This window comes from Sciurus carolinensis, chromosome 16 (genome assembly GCF_902686445.1).
Source record: "Sciurus carolinensis chromosome 16, mSciCar1.2, whole genome shotgun sequence".
NCBI classification, from domain to species: Eukaryota; Metazoa; Chordata; class Mammalia; order Rodentia; family Sciuridae; genus Sciurus; species Sciurus carolinensis.
Genome location: NC_062228.1, coordinates 42804345 through 42822798, shown reverse-complemented (window position 1 = coordinate 42822798; position 18454 = coordinate 42804345). Strand labels below are relative to the sequence as shown.

Below are 18454 nucleotides of genomic sequence, written 5' to 3'. Positions count from 1 at the left end.
GCTATGGCTCATCCCCTGGAGATTCACGTTTCAGAAACTTGGTTCCCAAGATGGCAGGATTAAGAGGTGGTGAAACCTTTAAGAGGGTTAGGTCATGGGGGTGGCGCCCTAGGAAGAGATTAAGAAGCTCTCATGAGACCCCAGAGTGGTTATTATAAAAAGAACGAGACTGGCCCCTTCCTGGTCTTACCATCTCATCCTGTGATCTTTTCCTGCCATTGTGATGCCATCCATCATGAGGACCTCACCAGAGCCTACATTGATGGGGTTGCCCAAACTTGGACTTTCAGCTCCAAAACTGTGAGCTAAATAACCTTCTTTTCTTTATAAAATACCTCATCTTGGGTATTTTGTTATAGCAATGGAAAACAGACTAATACATGCCCCACTTTCTGTCAAATCCCCTAGAATAGGGCCACATCCCCTCAGGTCCACCAGGGCAGGTCCATGACCTCTTCTTCAGTTCCCTCTACTGCTCAGACCCACTCCCCCAACTACTAGATACTAGTACCACTCCCCACTCCTAGATACAACTAGGACATAGATATATCTGTTTAGATCACCACCCCAGTGTGGGTCACAGGGCCCCAGAGTCCCCAGACTTCATGTACAGCACATTTTTCAGCTGAAAAATTTCGGTCATCTCTAACTCTATACATTTCTAACAAACCAATGTGCAAGTCAAATCTCAAGTCACACTCCGAATACCATGGCTGGGACAGTGCAGCGACGTGAAATCGTTTGGAAAGATGGTGTGCGGGCTCTGTGAGCTGAGATACAGGGCTGGGAGACTCCACAGGCAAAGCCATGCTGGGAACCAACCTCTCTGAGGCTTGGGGATCAGGGCTGGCTGGCTGGAGCATTTCCCAAACGGAGGTTCTGGTCGTCCCTCCGAGGACATTTCTTGGGTCCATTTATACTTTAGGAAGTTTCCTGGGAGCTTGAGGTTGATGGGTGATGACTTATAATTTTTATTTTTTAAAGTCATGAGAAATAGGCACCCAGTGGATGCATTATTTCTGCTGGGTTTTAGCAACTCTAGTCGTCTCACCATGTACGGGCAGCAGCGCCCCCTGGTGGCCATCTGGGCCACTACAAAGATCTGCAGATGCTCCAGAGAAGTGGTGGGGGTTGATTGTGTGTGTGTGTTTGAGAGAGAGAGAGAATATCATGTGCTCAAAGTGGGGCAGGGTTGTCCCATTCCAAGTAAAGGCGGGATCTGACCCCAGCCCAGATGGATGAAGAGACCAGGGCTTCAGGCCGTAACCACAAGGCCCGGCACCCCACCTCCCTCCTATAGGACCCTGTTTTGTGTTGGTCCAAGGTAGGTGTGTTTTTGCTCGCTGGGCATTGATGTCCACTTTTCCTGGAAACATCTCTTCATTTCCCCTTGGAGAATTTCCCACGCTCAGCCTCCCCCAGCCCCACCCCTGCATCAGGTGCACAGTGATTCGATGAGAGACGAACATACCACCCGAATCTGTCCAATGAGACCTGGGCCTCACTGGGACTTTTTGTTTTGCTGGAGTTATTGGGAAAGAAGCATTTCTTCCAAGTAGAGCCACAAAGTGTCAGTGGCATGTAAGTCTGGAGTTTATAAGGAGGTCTCTGTCTCTGTAGGGAAGGCTGCTTGGAAATGAAGCTGATCCAATTAAAGTAGATCTGAGAGCAACTGGATCCAGCAGTACCTGAAGTCAGAATGCCCCCAGGGTATTTACATTTAAGTGAACTGGTCAAAATCTTCTCTCCTTTTTGCCATATCAGGGATTGAATTTGGGGCCCTGAGCATGCTCGGCAAGCGCTCTACCACTGAGCTACATCCCAGGACCTATTTTTATTTTATTTTGACATAGGGTCTCCCTAAGTCATTGAGGCTGGCCTTGAATTGGCAATCCTCCTGCCTCAGCCTCCCAAGTCCCTGGCATTATAGGTGGGTGCCGCTGTGTCTGAAAGACAATCTCAATTTGGAGGGAACCGGGGCATCGCACTCCCTGCCTGATGAGCGCCAGGCCCTGATTCCTCTCTTCCCTCACCCAAAATGTCCTCATTGCTGCCGATACTTGCAAACTCAGAGACCACATTAATCAAAACCATCTTTATTATTTAAACAGCATCCTGTCGTCAGGGGCATCCAGACAGGAGTCCCCAGAGGGCAGGACAATATTTACACGGGCGGGAGGGTGAGGCTCGGTGGACCCAGGCAGAGTGGCCCCCACGGTGAAGGCAGGACCGTGGAGGAGGTGTCCTCGGGCCTGTGGACTGGGTCCCAGAGGAAAAGCGTTCCATCCTGGGCTCAGCAGGACCCTGCCACGTGGGGCAGAAGCCACCCGACCTTGGGCCCTGGACAGCTGTGCGGCCAGGAGCCGCCGTGGTCAGAGCTGGGTCACCATGCCGCTGGCCTCGGAGTGAGTCTGGGGAGAGCAGCCGGGCGCCTCTGAGGTCTGAGAGGCTCTCCCCACATCCCACGAGTCGTCTCCCATCCCAGAAGGCTGGGTACGCCCGCCTCTTCTAGGTGCCCGGCTGCAGTTCCCCCGAAGTTTGGCCTCCCCTCGGCCTCCCGTGGAGTCCCCGCGGGCCGCCTCACCTTTATGGCCTGGAAGATCCACTCCCGGAAGTCGCTGACTTTGGTGTAGACGCCCGGCTTCTGGGCCAGGGCGCAGCCAGTGCCCCAGCTCACGATGCCACAGAGCCGCCAACGTGGCGTCCGAGAGATGCTGTCCTCGCACACGAAGGGACCACCGCTGTCACCCTGGTGAGGGAAGGGCAAGCCGGTTGCAGGCCAGGAGTCCCGGCCAGGAGGCCCTCGTGCTGAGGCCGGGAGCCCCAGTGCCCACCGCCTGTGTCTCCATCCCTGGGGCGGGCGGCGGGGGCCAGGGGCTGCCCCCGCACAGTCCCTCACCTGGCAGGCGTCAATGCCACCCTCGGGGTAGCCAGCACAGAACATCTTGGGCTTGATCTGGTTCCCGTAGAAGTCGGGGCCGTTGCAGACTTCATTGCTGATTATGGGGACGCGGGCCTCCTGGAGTACCCCCGCCTGCTGGCCTGGGGGGTGTGGGCACGGCTGGCCAGAGCTGAGGGAAGGCGCACCCCCTCCCGCGGGGCACCCACCCCATGACCCCCAGGGTCCCCGCACACCAGGGCCTGGAGTCATCCAGCCAACCAGACTGCCCGCCCCACCGGCTCAGTCTCCCTGGTGACAGTGTCCCCGGCACAGGGCAGGACTCACCGTAGTACTGCGTGTTGCCCCAGCCGGTCACGGTGCAGATCTTGCCGTCCACCAGGGCCTGGTCAGCGGCTGGGAGACACACGGGCTGGATGTATTCTGTGAGAGAGGCCACACGGGTCCAGCCCCTGCCGGCCTGGCCTGCCCAGCCCAGCACAGACCTGTTCAGCTGCCTCCATGTCCCCCCACACACAGACCCTTCCTCTGACCATCTGCAGCATCCACAGTGACCCGCCATCCATGAGAGCTCCCAACCTGCTAGGTGCTCACTTCCTTTAATCTCCCATCAGCCCCAAGAGGTAGGGTCACTTTACCCCAGAGGAGGGAAGCCAGGCCAAGGCACTTGACCAAAGTTTCACAATGAATCAATGGCAGAGTCAGAATCTGAACCTAGCTCGGCCCAGTTTCTAAGCCTGTGTTATTAACCATGACCATGGCGCTACCCCCAGCCCAAAGGGTGCCTTTGTGAAGAATCCTGTGTCGAGATGCTTAACTTCCACCCGTCAAAATGATGAATGCACAGGTCTACGCCATGAATGCCCCCCGCCCCTGAGATGTGGTGCCCTTGTGCAGTGCACAATCTACACAAGCTGTCCTGGCAGCCCTGACTGACTCTTGCCTGCTTGGTGACTTTTCCTGCCTGAGCCTCAGAGGTCTCGGCTGTAAAATCAAAATAATAATCACTTCCCACCAGGAGTTGCAGCGAAAATTTGCTGAAGCACTGAGCAGCATGCCTGGAAACAGCAAGTACACGCGTGACTAGTCCCAGTAGTCAGTGGCAAGAGCAGCAATGACTGCTAACATTTATGGAGTGTTTGCTGTGTGCAGGTAACTCCCGAAGCTCTTTGCTCACATTAACCCTTTCGATCACCTCGCCAACCCTAAGAAGTTGTTTTATAGATGAGGAAACCGGCACAGTATGGTGCCCCAGATCCCAGAGTTGGTAAGTACCCGCATCTGTCCCCAAAGCCCCGTGTCCCCTCAAACCCAGCTGCTCCCACCCCCTCCCCTGCGTCCTCACAGACACCTCATTTCAGTATTTAAACTCCCCCACTCTTTTCGCCAAGAAGAGTGGAAGAAAAAATGGGTATCCCTCCCTTAAATGAAAAACGAGGCTCATAGATCACGAAAAAGAAAATAACCACGAAGGTAAGCGCCGAGCGGACCGCGAACGCGACTGAACTCCCTGGCGGCCCAGCCTGCGTTCCCTGCGGACTGCCGTGCCCGGAGCCTGCGCTCTTCTCTGGGTTTGCCGGCCCGGCCTGGGGCCATCCACAGGTGGGAAACAGCTCTGTGAGACGCTCCTCCGGCCAGAGGAACGGGTGAGTTTGCACACGTGCTGAGGATGGAGCCTAGGTCAGTGTGGATGCTCGTCGCCATCGGGGTTATCCATCGCTTTACAGCCAGGCATCGTGTAACGAGGGGTCCACTTCATCCTCAGGTGACTTTGTCACGTGCAAAGAACACAGAATGTCGCTAATGCAAACTAAGATGCTTGAGGCTACGATCTCACAGATCCACTGTCCTGTGTACAGTCCACCCTTGACCAAAATGATCTTAGGTGGCACACAGCTGTCTTTAGGCTCCTGAGAAAGCTGGAACCTGAGGTCTGTTTTTTTGTTGTTGTTTTTTTTTTTTTTTTTTTGGTACCAGGGATTGAACCCAGGGGTGCTTAGCCACTGAGTCACATCCCCATCCCTTTCTTATATTTCATTTTGAGACCAGATCTTGCTAAGTTGCTCAGGGCCTCATTAAGTTACTGAGGCTAGCTTTGAACCTGCGATCCTCCTGCCTCAGCCTCCAGAGTCGCCAGGATTTACAGGCATGTGCCACCACACCTGGCCAGAGGCCTGTTCTTAATCCAGGGAGGTGAATGAGTGAGTCTTTCTCACAGAGACAAGAAAACACTCCAGAGAACTGTAAAAGGAAGGACTCCTCGCTGTCCTTTCCCTGACCGTTCATGCATTCTTAAATCTTATATTTCACTGCACTGTCTGAGGCAGCCGCACCAGTGAGCTAGGGCTCACAGGCCGCACTGACTGCCCACTTGGCGGGTGCAAGTCCATGGCTTAGAGCGCATTCACAGATGCGCACCCGTGACCGCCATGGACTTCAGAACACTTCCTCACCCCCAAGGAAGCCTGGGATCCTTCGCCGATCCTCCCGGCCCCAGATTCCCCCCGCCCGGCCCTGGCAACCCCTAACCCACTCTGATCTCTACGGATCTGCCTCTTCTGGGCCCTTCGTAGGGACGGGCTCATGCACAACTGGCTCCCCAGCGCCTCCTCGCCGCGGTGTGAATCAGTAATTTTTTTCCTTTTTATGGCGAGAGGTCTGTCCACCGCAGGGCCGCACCCTGTCGTGTTTATCCGTCCGTCAGATGACACGTGTGGGTTGTTTCCCTCTGTGGGCTTCTGCGAATCATGCTGGTGTGAGCGTGTGCGGCCGCGCCCCCTGGGCACCTGCCCCAGGCACGGAACTCGGGCGACGCTCAACTCTCCACTTTTCTAGGAACTTCCAGAGTCTTCGCAAGTGGCTGCCCCCGTCGCCCAGAGGTGAGGCTCATCCCCTGATCCCCACCAACACCTGGGTCACGAAGTCACTCTCCCCTGCTCCTGTCCCCGCCTCTGTTCTGTCTCTGGAGACCCCAAGTCAAGGCTCAGCTGCCCCCAGATGTACCTGTGAGGGGCAGGGGACTGGAGAGATGGACCAGGGCGATGTCATTGCTGTTCTCCTCACTGTTGGGGTCTCGGAAAGGCAGATAGCCCCCGTGGTAGACCACAGCCTGCACCCCCAGCTGCAGGCCCTGGGGCGAGGCCTGGGCCACCGCACCCGCGAACACTCGCCATCGAGACAGGACGCGGTTCCTCCTGCCAGGAAACGGGAGGGAAGGGTGGTGGCCGGCCGGGTGCGGCCTCGGGGCCTCTCCCCCGGTGGGTGCTGTGGGGGGCACTCACTCTGGGAAGCAGTGGGCAGCCGTCAACACCCAGTCCCCGGAGAGCAGGGACCCACCACAGAGGTGCGCGCCATCGTAGCGCAGACTGACTTGCCAGGGCCACCTGCCCAGGCTGGTGTCCCGGCCGCCCACGATGCGGTCCACGGGCAGCTTCCTGCGGCCACAGTCTGTGGGAGGAGCAGTCGGGGCGGCAGCGTGAGACGGGAACCGGCTCCCCCAACAGGGGTCTGGCCCTGGGGACCTGAGAGCCCACCGCCCACACTGGGGAGTCTGAGGACAGGCAGACCCGCCCTGGTGGACAGAGCCCCGCCCTGGGCAGTCGGAGGGACGTGGCCGCACCCTGGACGGTTGAGGGGAGAGGGTCCCACCCTGGGGGGACCTAGAGGGCCAGATCCCTGCCCTGGGGAGTCTGTGGGGCCACGGAGACAAGCTGACGCAGACAGTCATGAGCTTCAGGGTCTCACCTTGGCAGACGGTGGCCAGAAAACGGCCCCTGGGACAGTCACTGTGGGACGGAGACACAGAAGCACAACACGACGCCGGTCAGGGCGGACCTGAGGATCGCGAGGCCGAGGGCCCGGCCTCCCCCAGCCGCTGCCCTCCTCACCAGACAGAGAGGACATCCAGCAGCCTCCGGGCCTGCGGCAGCCTGCCCTCGTCCACGCAGAAGAAGCCCGACGTGCCGTTGGCGCCCGCCGTCCGCACGTCCAGCTCGGAGTGGGCCAGCGCCCTGGGCAGGGCAGTGGTCAGGCCTGCTCCTCCCGCCCCGCCCGCACACCCCGCCCGGGGCTCCCGCTACCTGAGGAAGCCCATCTCCTCGCAGCCGAGCCCCGCCACCCTGGCGTTGGAACGCGAGGAGCACAGCAGCCGCCAGGTCCCCTCCGTCTGGTCAAACACGGTGAGCCGGGCGTCCACAGGGCTGGCCTGCACTGCAGGGCGACAGGGCCGGCCGCCTGGGTCCCAGGGTCGCGCTCCTGACACGCCTCCCTGGACGCAGCCCCCGGCCTGTTTGGTCATGGGGTTCCAGCCCCAGCCCCACAGGGCCCATGAGCATGCCCAGGGCGGCTGAAGGGCCAGAGGCTGGGGCGCGGGTGGCCGGGGCCCTGGGACTCCTAAGCTGGCTACTGAAACCTGAGCATTCAGGAAGAGGGACAGCCTTTCAAGCAAAGTCCCTGGTTTTCCAAAGTGGCTACAGATGTTAAGGGCCTCCTTTGCCCCCACGAGGCAAAAGATAAGCTCATGTGGAGGAAAGCTGAGAGATTTCTGGTAACATTTTTAAAGGCCCCGAAGAACCTCCAGAATCAGGTGAGTTAACAATTTCCCTTTTCTTTAGCCAATTTACTATTTCATTTTGTCTTTTACAGTGCGAAGACCCTTGCTTGATACACCAAATTCATAAAACATTTAAATAACTATCCAATGGTTTAAAAAAGATGAAAAGAACAGTCGTGTCTTCTGCGGGACTTGTCAGAGCCTTGAAGGCTAACGCGCCTAATTCTCCATCCAGGCAATGTGCATTCACTCCACAGGCCTTAACCAGACACGTGCTCCATGCCCAGTGATGCTGGGACACAAGGATGACCCAGAGACAGCACACTGGGCTCTGCCATCACCAAGCCACCAAGTCTGGAGATACAGGAATGGAAAAGTGGCCCAACCTGCGCCATCACCAAGCCACCAAATCTGGAGATACAGGAATGGAAAAGTGGCCCAACCAACACGTCACCAGAAGCCCTGACCCAAGGCACCGCTGAGCGACACAGGAAGGCTGGAGCAAGCTCTGGGGAGGTTGTTCAGTTCTGGGCTGCAGGGAGGGCAGTCTGTGCTGAGCACTGAGGTCCCCAGGGGTCCATCGATCTGCCCCACCCCATGCAGTCAGGGGACCCCTGATAACACCTAAGTGGGGTCACGTCCTCAGGCGTCTTCCTTTCTGTTTACCCAACGCTCTGTACGTGCCAGGATCTATTTTAGGCCTCGGACAAATCAGATAAAAACCCTTGCCCTGGTGGTGCTCAAGGCCCAGTAGGGGGCAGAGATAATAAACAGGACAAAGAAGGAAAATATGTCATGTGTCACAACAGAAGAAGGGTCACGGAGACAAAGGAAGCTGGCAGGAGGGGACAGGGCGGGGGTGAGGTGGTGCATTTCACTAGGTGGGCAGGAACAGCTTTGCCGAGAAGGTGGCATCTAAAGATCTGAGGGAGGTGAGAGAGAGAGACAAGGAAACAGCAAATCAGGCCAAGGGAACCGCAAGCCAGAGAGCCCCGGGCGGGTGCAGGCGGGGCAGGGGCAGCAGGAGACGGATGGGGCCAGGAGCAGGGCCACTTGGAGCTAGAGGGCCCTGGCCTGGGCGCAGGCTCCTCCGACTGCAGGTGGGGACACGCCTGGCGCAGGGGCGTGGGGCTGGGCCAGGGCGGGCGCAGTGGACTGGGGAAGAGTTCGGGGCTGGACAGGTTTTGCAGGTGGATTGGACAGAGCCTGCTTTGGGATTCACTCGCGAATGGGGAGGCAGGAGAGTGGTCAAGGACAAGCCCACAGGTGTTCGTTCGCCCTGAGCCACCGGAAGGGTAGAGCCGCTCATCAGCAGAGGTGGGGACCGGCCGCGGAGGGCACAGGTTTGTGACAGGACCAGCTGTGAGCCTCTGCATGCTCTCGGGAGCCTCCGGGACAGCCTGATGGCACCTTCTAGGAGACCCAGTCTGGCCTTCCTCTAAGAGGAGCCTGGTGAGCCCACACCCACGCCCGGCCTAGACCAGGGGAGGCAGGGCTTTCCACAAGCACCCTGCCCTGCTGAGGACCTACTGTGTGCCTGGCCACACACTCTCCCTGCCCCACATCAACCACGGCCTTACAGCCACAAAGATCACCCCCATTTTCCAGATGGAGAAGCCGAGGCTGAGAGAGGTGAGCTGCGGTACCCAACATCACCGAGCCAGTGAGAAACAACGACAGGAGGTGAAACCAGGCCAGCCTAGTGACCATGCCTGTGCCCATCCCACAGGTCAGGGCACTGAGCCGAGGAGGGCTACACGTGCCCGGGGACACACAGCTGAGAAGCCGGGATTTGAACCCCAGGCACACCGACCCTCGCCCTCCCTGCTCCGTGTGGACCAGGCCTGTCCCTGCCCTGGCTGCCCTCGCCCACGGCCAGCACCGAGAAGCTTCCTGGCTGGTCTGGTGTGATCATGGCCTCCCGCCCCTCTCCTCTGGGTGGTGCCCGCCACTCCAGAGCTCCAAGACCAGAACAGAGTTGGGGACAGCGAGGCAGGGGCGGCGGAGTGGAGGCGGAGTCTTACTTTTAAATGACTCCTAACTGTTCCAGAAATTTCCAGCAAGTGTGGGGCTTTAGAAAAAGGAATGACTTTCCGGATGTGTGTCGCAGGAGGTGTGGGACGTGGGGGAGGGGACGAGAATACCAAAAGCCTCTTCGGGTTATTTTTAAAGCCACTTTCTCACTTTTAAAAGCTTTCTTCTTGTTTATGTTATTTTAAGCAAGGCCAAAAGCATGCTCCGGGTCACCTGGTGTGCCTCCTACGTGGTCTGGGTGAACATCCCAGAAAACCAGGTAGGGCTATGGTGGAGGGTCCTTGTGTTGTTTGTTTGTTTGTTTTGTAATTTCCCAGGGCCTTAGACACACCCAAGTACAACCGAAGGGCAAGGGCACACTGGCCAGAGCCAGGTCTGGGTGGCGGCCGGTGACTCTCCCGCTGAAGACCCAGGACAGCCTAGCCCATCTCCGTGACTTGTCCTTGTGCTTATTTATTAAGCAAAGGTGTCCTGAGTGCCTACTGTGTGCCAGGTGTGAGCACGGGGAGGCCCCCGGGGGTGGCAGGAAGTGGGCGTCAGGGAGCAGGGGAGCCCCCACAGGCTGGAGCCCAGAGAGTGCCGGAGGCCGGGCGAGGTGGGGTGGACTGAGGCCCACGTCCCAGGAGCCCGTGAGCCCGTGTGGGTGGGGACCTCACCCTGCGACCCCAGGGGGCTTTCCTCAAGGGCCCGACCTCGCTGCTCTGCTACCTGGTCCACGGTGGTCTCGGGCAAGTCGGCTCACCTGGCTGGGCCCCAGTTTCCCACACCCCATGCAAACGCTGGGCCCAAGACAGCTCCCACGCCACGGGCTTGTTGGGCAAAGGTGCGGTCGGGACCTGGCATGTTACCCTTTACCATGGCAACGAATTCGGCAGTTCCTTGACATACAATAGAGGGTGGGAGTGACACACAGCAGCCACCCAGGCTGCCTGGGTGCAAGGGGCAGCCCTGCCACCTACTAGCTCTGTGACCTGGGGTAGGTCCCTTGACCTTTCTGTGCAGTTGGTTCCATATAAACGTGGGCACTTGGGAGGACTGAGAGAAAATTCCTTCAAGCGTGAGGCCTGCACCTGGCACGGACAGACGTCACTAAGTGCTTGCCAGGAGCGTGCCACCTAAGTGCTCACCAGGAGATGCTACGTAAGTGCTCACCAGGAGCATGTCACCTAAGTGCTCGCCAGGAGTGTGTCACCTAAGTGGCTTTTTGTACCTGGAACTCCGGCGTTGCTCTTGGTGTGAACTGAATCCTTTAAGGAACTCGAGGAGGCCCGGGATGTGAAAAGACACCTCCCCAGGCAAGTTCCCCTTTCTTTCTGCTGCCCTGGGGTCACAGGAGGGTGGCCTGAAGTTGGCATCAGGGTGGATTCACTCCTCGCCCCACAGTTCGTTCCTGCATCTGTTCAGTGCTGTGGCCCTTCACCCCGTGACCTGCAGACCCATCTGCATCAGGTGAGGGTGAGCCACTCCTGGCCTGGTCATTTACCAGCTGTGCGTCCTCTCTGGTCCTCATTTTCCACATCTGAGAAATGGGCAAATAGTAGCCTGGCGAACCTGGTTCTCCCACCTCCCAGGAGAGCAGGAAGGAGTCACTGAGTCCCCACCGTGCCCCAGGGCACGGAACACACCTGTGCGACGCAGCGCAGCCCAAGGGAGCTCCGTGATCTGGTGCAAACTAGGTGGCTGAGCCTCAGTTTCCCCATCTACAAACTGGGGAGAATAACCCCCTCAGGGGGCTGCGGGAAGAGGTGGTGGAATGGCACGTATGTGAATAATAAAACCCAAACAAAAAACCAGCACCACTTTTTTCTTCCTCGGAGAGCTGCACTCTGATATTTTCTAATCTCTTTTTAAAAAGGGAGTTGCCAACTTCGTAATTTAATTCCCTCATGCGCTAATGGGTAACTGGTTTGGAGTCTGAAAGACACTGGGCTGGACAAGTGACGTACTTATTAAAACAGTGGCTGGTGCCACAGCTGGCGCTCGGTACAAATGCACTCCTTATTAGCGTTTCCGAGTGCATGGGTACGTTCATTCAGAAGTACTTTTACGGGGCTCCCTGCTGCCCACAGTCTCCTCCAGGGCTCCCCACAGGGTCCCAGCCTGCTATACTCACCCGGGTACAGTGGCTCCTGGTCACTCCTGAGTAGAACGGTCACTGCAGAGAAGGTAGAGGTGAGGGCAGGCACGCTGCGGGCTGAGGGCCAGGGGAGGTTAAAGGCACAGGGACAGCTCTCACCGATGGCCCAGGACGCCGCTCCGATGCCAGTCACGAGCAGCAGGGTCCCCACAGTGACAGCTGCCACCTTGGGTCCGGAGCAGCCTGGCACAGTCCGGCCACCTGCAACAGACACCATGCTGGGGGCAGGGCCAGGCCGGCCCTCACTGCCGCAGGGTCCAGGCACCGGGCCAGCACTGCCCCGCCCCCAGGGCTCGCTTATCGTGCCCGAGCCTGCTGTGCCCTGGGCCGGGTTTCCCAGGGCTGAGCAGTGGGCAGGGCGGTCCCTCCCCAGCCAGGTGGACAACCAGGTGTCCAGCTCCCCAAGGGCTCCGGCTGGGCAGGGGCCATGGCTGGGCCGGTTGCCATGACCCTGCCTTTACCCCGGCCCTTTCCTGGCTCTTAAGGGACTCCTCCTCCCAGGTGACACTGAGCTTTGCCACTTCTTTCGTCACTTTGTGCCAACTGTTCTTGGACCTCTCGCTCCTGCTGACTGTCCTGGGGTTCCTGGAGCATCTTGGGGTGGGGACTCTGATGTCTCCCCTCTTCCCTGTTGCCTGGGAGTTTTGGGCTCTGCCCCTGGGCATCCCCGAGACCAGACCTCTCTCACAGGACCCGGCTCCAAAATTGAATTTGCCCCCTGGAAGTTAAGAACCCAAATTTGGAAATTTGCCAGCCTTACTCTTTCCCGGCTGGGCTTGTAGGCAGTGGCGCCGTTTCCCTGAGACCCAGTGTCCTCGTCTGTTCAGTGGGAATCCACCTGCATCCACTTCTAAAAATAACACTCTGAAGTTCTTTTAAATCTTACCAACCACACATTTTACGCCATGTGTCAAGCACGGTTCTAGACGAATTAACTATTCAGCCTGCGTATCAGTCCCGCGTCATGATGCCCACTTTTCCTACGGCTCAGAGAGACTCACAGGCCCACCGTGACTCAGCCTGCGAGAGGCAGAGAGAGCTGAGATCTGAACCCTGGGCAGACTTGGGGCCAGGTCCAAAGTCTATAGCCATGAAGCCTCTCACTGAGCCACCAGGCCTGGCATACAGCAAGCGCTCCATACATGCTTCACAGATCATCAGAGTGTGTGGACCTTGCAACTCCACCTCTCTGAGCCTCTGTGTTTTCATCAGTAAAATGGAGCTTGATTCCTCTTCTGTCTTACTGAGCATCCTCTGTATCCCTGGCACCGTTCTAGGCTCTGGGAGCAGAGGTCAAGACAGATAGACGAGAGAATGGCAGGATGCCACTCTCATGCGTGTGAGGGGGGAATATGGACTGGCCACAAGTAAACATGAACCTGATCATTTCCAGATGTGGCAAAGGCTGTGAAGAAAATAATGCAGGTGGGGGGACTTCCCAAGGGGGAGGGGGCTCCCTAAGAAGAACCTCTGCAGCTAGGACCGGAATGCAAAGGCAGCCATGCAAAGGCACCAAGGAACAGCATGATGGGCAGAGGGAACAGCACAGGCAAAGCCAAGAGGCAAGAGCAAGCTCACTGCATTCGAGGGCTAGACAGGCCCTGGAGGTGGCAGAAGGGCACAAGCTTGGAGAGGGCAGCGGGAACCAAGGCCGGGGACAGCCAGGAAGGCCTGGAGGCCCCAGAGGAAAGAGGAATTTATTTCCAGTGCAACAGAGGTCCTGGAGATTAAATGCCAACTTGTCCTCTGGAGATTATAGGAGGACCAAAGAAAACAGACCACTAATGGCCTTCCATGGGGCTGCCTGAGAGTGTTCCCAGGGCTGCAGGAGCTCCCGTGTCCGGGGCAGCATGGCTAGTGGGCAGAGGGCCAGGTCAGTACCCGGATCCGAGCAGGGAGTGGTCCAGGACCTTCCTGGGAGAGTCACTGTTCGGGTGGCTCAAGAATCTGAGAGCCCATGGCTCCCCTCCAGGCATCAGGACACTCCATCCCTCCAAGAGGGGCTGGGGACCGGGGGCCCGGCCCAGGCCCTGCTGGTTGACCCTGCCTGCCTTGGGGGAGGGGAGGGCCGTGCCCACTCTGAGCTCTGCCGCTGACCATCCTCCCTTCCAAGGCAGGGGTGGGCATCCTGGCCTCCGGCAGCCTGCAGGCTCCGATATGCCTGCCAGGGGCCGAGGCTGCGCAGAACCCAGCCTGGAGGCTCTGGCGCATCTGGGGAACAGGAAGCAATGCCACCTGTGTCTCCTCGGGTGACAAGAAAGCACCTCCTTCCACGCCAGGACCTTGAACCCCTCCAGGACCCCTCTGGTGGGTCAGGATGCGTCCTCACCTGGTCCCCTGGTGTGACAGACATCCTTCCTGGGTAAATCTGCTGGGACAAGAAGCATTCTCTTGCCAAGTGAGAGAGGGCACCCTCAACATCATGACCCCTGGAAGCAACAGGGGCCTGTGCTCAGCGGGCAGGCCTCCCCTGACCCCCACTTCTCCCTGAAACTCTCCACTCCGTTTCTCGGGACGTCCCCCAGCTTCTCACAGGAAGGTCCTGCTGCCATCAAAGGTGACATCTTTGAATCTGAGTCTCTCAAAGCCCTCTCGGTAGCTGCGTGTCCTTCTCTTTCGTGACCTGAACTTCCCGTGTGAGACTGACGGCTCCTTAGAGACACCCCACACACACCCGTGTTCCTCTGACCCCTCAGGGTCTCTGCTCACCAGGCCCCACCCCAGGCTCTCCGCCCGCCCCCGGAAATCCCAAGTTCATAAGATGGCTGTGAGCTCCTCCCCATCTCTCCTGCTCCTCCGTCCGCCTCACCTGCTCTGTGGCCTCGGTTTCCACTCTCTGTCCCCAGCCCTGGACTTTGCTCTGAGTCCCAGATCGCGGCCTCTTAGATGTCTTCCCCTGAAGCCTCCTAGTCTCTTCTCACCTGCCAGGTCTCATACTGGCTTCAAGGTGTCCCTAGATCTGTTCTTCCTCACAGATCCCCCCCAGGACTCTGAGGCCTCTCCCCAAGACTGTCCCTCGACTGCAGGACATTTCTTTCTCCCTAAAGTTTGCCAGCTCCCTCAGCCTGGCTTCCTAAGTGACCCTCCTGTTACCCTTCCTTCCCTTCCCTTGGTCCTGCCTCAGTTGAGCCCCATCCAACCATTGAGTTCTGTCTTCCTTCTGGTCTCCCTCCACAGGGAAGCCCAGGGAACCTACCTGTCCCTTCTTAACCTAGAACCATCCATGACTCCCTAGCGCCCCCCAGGATGGAGGCTAAGGCCCACAGCCAGACATGTCCTGCCCTGGAGGATATAAGTGTGACTTTTAGCGATTCGAGAGTTGGACGTGTTTCCCAAACTCCCAGAAAGAGTGCGGTTCCCCATCAGACACCTCACAGAGCTTCCTAAAAGCCACTGGAACCACAGAACTCGCACTACCAGTTGAGAAAGGAACCATGACCTCCAGCGCCATCTTGTGGGGAGACCCCGCACTGCCAAGGAATCCAGGGCTCCACCACAGGAGACAGAAGCTGGGGCTGCCGACTCACCTCTCTCCCAGCTTCCTTCCAGTGTCACCTCCAGAAACACCAGCACTAGCTGCCCGGGCAGTCTGCCACCCACAGCTTCAGCCACCTCTTCCCCTGCTGGCAGACACGACCTATCCCTCCTCATCCTTTGAGTCCCAACTCAGAAGTCAGCTCCTCTGATTCCAAGTCCCCAGAAGCACTGAGGGCCTTGGGCACGATTCAACAGCAAGAAAACAGCACAAGCACCGGGGGCCTCGGCAGCAGCCAGGGCTCTCGGAATTCCACTCTACTGCAGCCCTGTCCCGTCCGGCACGTCCTAAGTCCCTGCCGCTGATAACAAGGAAGGTGCCGCCACTATCGTCCTGTTTACAGACCAGGAGAGGAGCCCCAAAGAGGCTCGGACACCAACCCCACCAGACCCACCTCCGTCCACTCTGCCCACTGGGTGCTTTGTGTGTTTCCTACCTGGTTCACTCACCCAGCCCTGGTAGCTCCCTTCCATCAGATCCAGAAGAGACACTGTCTCAAAGGAGCCAGGCTCTGTTGTCCACCTGCACAGTCGGGGTGCATGGCACCTTCTCCAGAGTGGCAAGGAACCTGGGTTCACTCTGAACCGCAGCGGAATGGTTCGGGTCTGAGGGTCTGAGATGCTATCTACGCTGACACTGAGACCCAAGGAGGCCAGAGGTCTGTGCTGGTCACAGCGGCCAGTACGCCCAGTGCCTCCTCACGCCGTGCTGAGGCACACCATCACCATCTCCATTTTACAGAGGAAACTGAGGCCCAGACAGGGGAAGCTATTTGCCCAGGGCCACACAGCTAGAAAGCGCTGCTGTCTAGGACTGAATGCTGGTTCCAGGAAGAAGAGGTCAACCCCAGCTGGGGTAGGGTTGGGAGAAAAGACTGCCCTTCCAGCTGGGTCCCCAAGTGTGGAAGAGGCTGAGAGGGAGGCCAGCTGCCTAGAGCCCTTGAATGCCAACTGCTCCATCGGTGGCTTCTCTCCAGCATCCCCAGGGTGGCTTCTCTGCTCCTCTTCTCTCTCTATCCATCTGGGCTGAGTCCAAAGTCCTTCCTCTGCTCTTTTGCCCACAGAGCCGGGAGGTGGGAGGAAAGCGTGGACTCAGTGGGGGTCCTGACTCCCTGGGACTCTTAAGTCTGCCAACCTCTGTCAGAACAGCTGTCATTCATGGCATGTCGTACATCCTGATCCCCCAGGCCGGTGCCTTATGTGTTTCACGCTCCCAGTGACCTCAGGGAGGGAGTTTTGGATCCACACTTGACCGGGGGTCGGGGGGAGGAGGGAGGAGGGGGACCGAAGCTCAGAGAAATGCATTCAGTTGCACAAGATCACACAGCAAATAAGTAGCAGGAGCAAATTCAAGTGCAAGGCCTGTGTGTTTGACCTTAACATCTGCTCCCTTAACCACGGCAAAAGAGCAGTGTCCTGTCCCCACCTCAGCCCCCTCCCCAGTAAAGGACAGGCTCAGGGTGAGCTGAGAAATCCCTGGGAGTGAGGGGAAACTGAGGCAAGGTGCCAGGAAGGTCATCCCAGGTAGCAGGAAGCCAAGGGGGTGGTACAAATACACAGGACACAGTTAATGGTCAATCAGGTGGACGAGGCTGCAGGAGGGGGTGGGAATAGGCCTGGGAGGGGGACCAGAGATGGGGGCTCCCCGTGGGGGGAGGGTTGAAGAGAGAGCACAGCAGAAGGGCATCGGGCAGAGCCAAGTGGTGGCTCAGGGAAAGGGGGACTCACCCTCCTTCTGGGCCATGTCCCAGCCTCTTGTTAATGATTCCCCGGCTGACCTCCTGGGCCGGGGTGGGACCTGTGGGGAGATGAACAGGGAGGCAGGACCTGGGGGAGCCCAACCCAGTCCAGTCCTGGTGCCCCCAGTCCCAGGCGTTCATCCAGGGAGGCTGGAGGGACTGGGCCCTGGCCAGAGCACGCCATGATCACGGACTCGGACTGGGCTGGGTTCAAGGATGCGGTCAGCATCCGACCAGTGCCAGGCGGACTCCTGGATTTGCAAGGCTGAGGACCCCCAGGCCTGAGCCTGGGGAGGACGATGAGGACTTGAACCCCTGGGTCTGAGGGAGGAGAGGGCCAGGGGCCTGAATCTCCAGCCCTGGGGAAGCGGGAATTTGGGGGCCTGGACTCCGAGTCTGCACATGGAGAAAGCTGGGGCCCAATCTCTAAGTCTGAAGGGAGCGTGGGCTGGAACTCCTGGGTGCTTGGGAAGAAGTCAGACAGTCCACACTTGGGGTCGCCGGGAGCCCCTGTATTGGGAGGTGGGCATCAGATTGGGTAGGGGTGAGGCAACCCGTGTCCTCAGGATTGGAACGGAGTCTGGGGTCCCTGGTCCTTACCCTGGGGTCCAGCAGGTGGGGGAAGAGCCTCGAGATGGTGCGGCTTAGGGTCAGTCTCCAGGCCTGGGCAGCGGCATGGTGGCCCTGCAGCGCAGCGGGCGGCCTGGGAGCAGAGGCGGCGGTGGCAGCGGCGGCGGCGGCAGCGGTGGGGCCTGCTAGGCCGGGCGGCCTCACCTGAGGAGGAGGGGGCTGGGCAGGAGGCGGGGGCAGGGGCGGGGCGGGGCCGGGCCGAGGGATTGGCAGCCCCAGAGGCCACCTGGCTGGAGGGGCCGGCTGACAGGGGCTGGACCAGGCAGCCCCAGCCCCGCCTGGACTCCTTTCCAGCGGGGCGCAGGTGGCCCGTGTGAGCCGGCTGGGGCGGTTAGAGGACCAAGGACGGCGACCCAGATCCAAAGGAACCAGATGGAGAGCCCTGGCTGTCCCAAGCCCACCCTGCCCTGCCCATCCCTGCCCCTCACCCAAGTCCCAGCCTCAGCTCCAGCCCTGTCCCTTCCGCCGCCCTCACACCTGTCCACCCCGGCCCCTTCCCTCTGCCGGCATGCCCTGCTCATCCTCCCGCCAGCCCCCTCCCCCCAGCTGCCTTCCTAAAGTCACGGGGGCTGGTTTGCTTTGGCAGCCTCTCTGCCGCCTGCCGCGGTGACCTCTGGAGCCGGGAAAGTCCTACATAGGGGGATGGGGGCTTGGCCCGGAAAAGGCAGCACTGAGTGCTGAGGCCAGGCCAAGTGGCCGGAAGTGTCCAGAGGCAGATACACGCTGTCCCGCCAGCAGCCAGGAGCCGTCCACGTCAGACCCCAGGGCCAGATAAACACCCGGACAGGCCTGGGTTGCCCGCAGCCACCTGCCTGAGGTCGGACTCGCCCCGAACAGTCAGACCACCTGCTCACCCACGCATGCCCTCTGTGTCCAGTCCAACTCGCAGACCCCAGCCCCAGCCCTGCCCAGAGGGGCGCACCGGGTTA

General features: G+C 59.0%; 1 protein-coding gene across 3 annotated transcripts; it reads right to left on the bottom strand.

The window, feature by feature from the left end:
• Window positions 1-2080: 2080 nt before the first annotated feature.
• On the bottom strand, window positions 2081-17676 carry Hpn (hepsin). Of its 3 annotated transcripts, none has more exons than XM_047527564.1 (13): window positions 17496-17676; window positions 16885-16954; window positions 11722-11823; window positions 11599-11640; window positions 6979-7108; window positions 6787-6909; window positions 6644-6684; window positions 6181-6346; window positions 5903-6093; window positions 3227-3322; window positions 2900-3042; window positions 2585-2749; window positions 2081-2411 (listed from the first exon to the last, which is right to left on the bottom strand). In XM_047527564.1, exons 2-13 carry the CDS (start codon window positions 16898-16900, stop codon window positions 2373-2375), a joined length of 1254 nt encoding a protein of 417 aa, XP_047383520.1. In that variant the 5' UTR covers window positions 16901-16954; window positions 17496-17676; the 3' UTR covers window positions 2081-2372. The 3 variants fall into 3 exon arrangements, with proteins under 3 accessions (XP_047383520.1, XP_047383518.1, XP_047383519.1); XM_047527562.1 differs by having other exon boundaries at window positions 3227-3295; window positions 17496-17665; XM_047527563.1 differs by lacking the exons at window positions 16885-16954; window positions 17496-17676 and adding an exon at window positions 13952-14024.
• Window positions 17677-18454: the final 778 nt, after the last annotated feature.

Coding starts and splice junctions, on each gene's coding strand:
- Hpn (XM_047527563.1), bottom strand. CDS start 14,009: ATGCTTCTTGTCCCAGCAGATTTACCCAGGAAGGATGTCTGTCACACC. Junction 11,641..11,721: donor AGCGGCGTCCTGGGCCATCG/GTGAGAGCTGTC, acceptor CCTTCTCTGCAG/TGACCGTTCTACTCAGGAGT. Junction 6,910..6,978: donor GAGGAGATGGGCTTCCTCAG/GTAGCGGGAGCC, acceptor TGCCCTGCCCAG/GGCGCTGGCCCACTCCGAGC.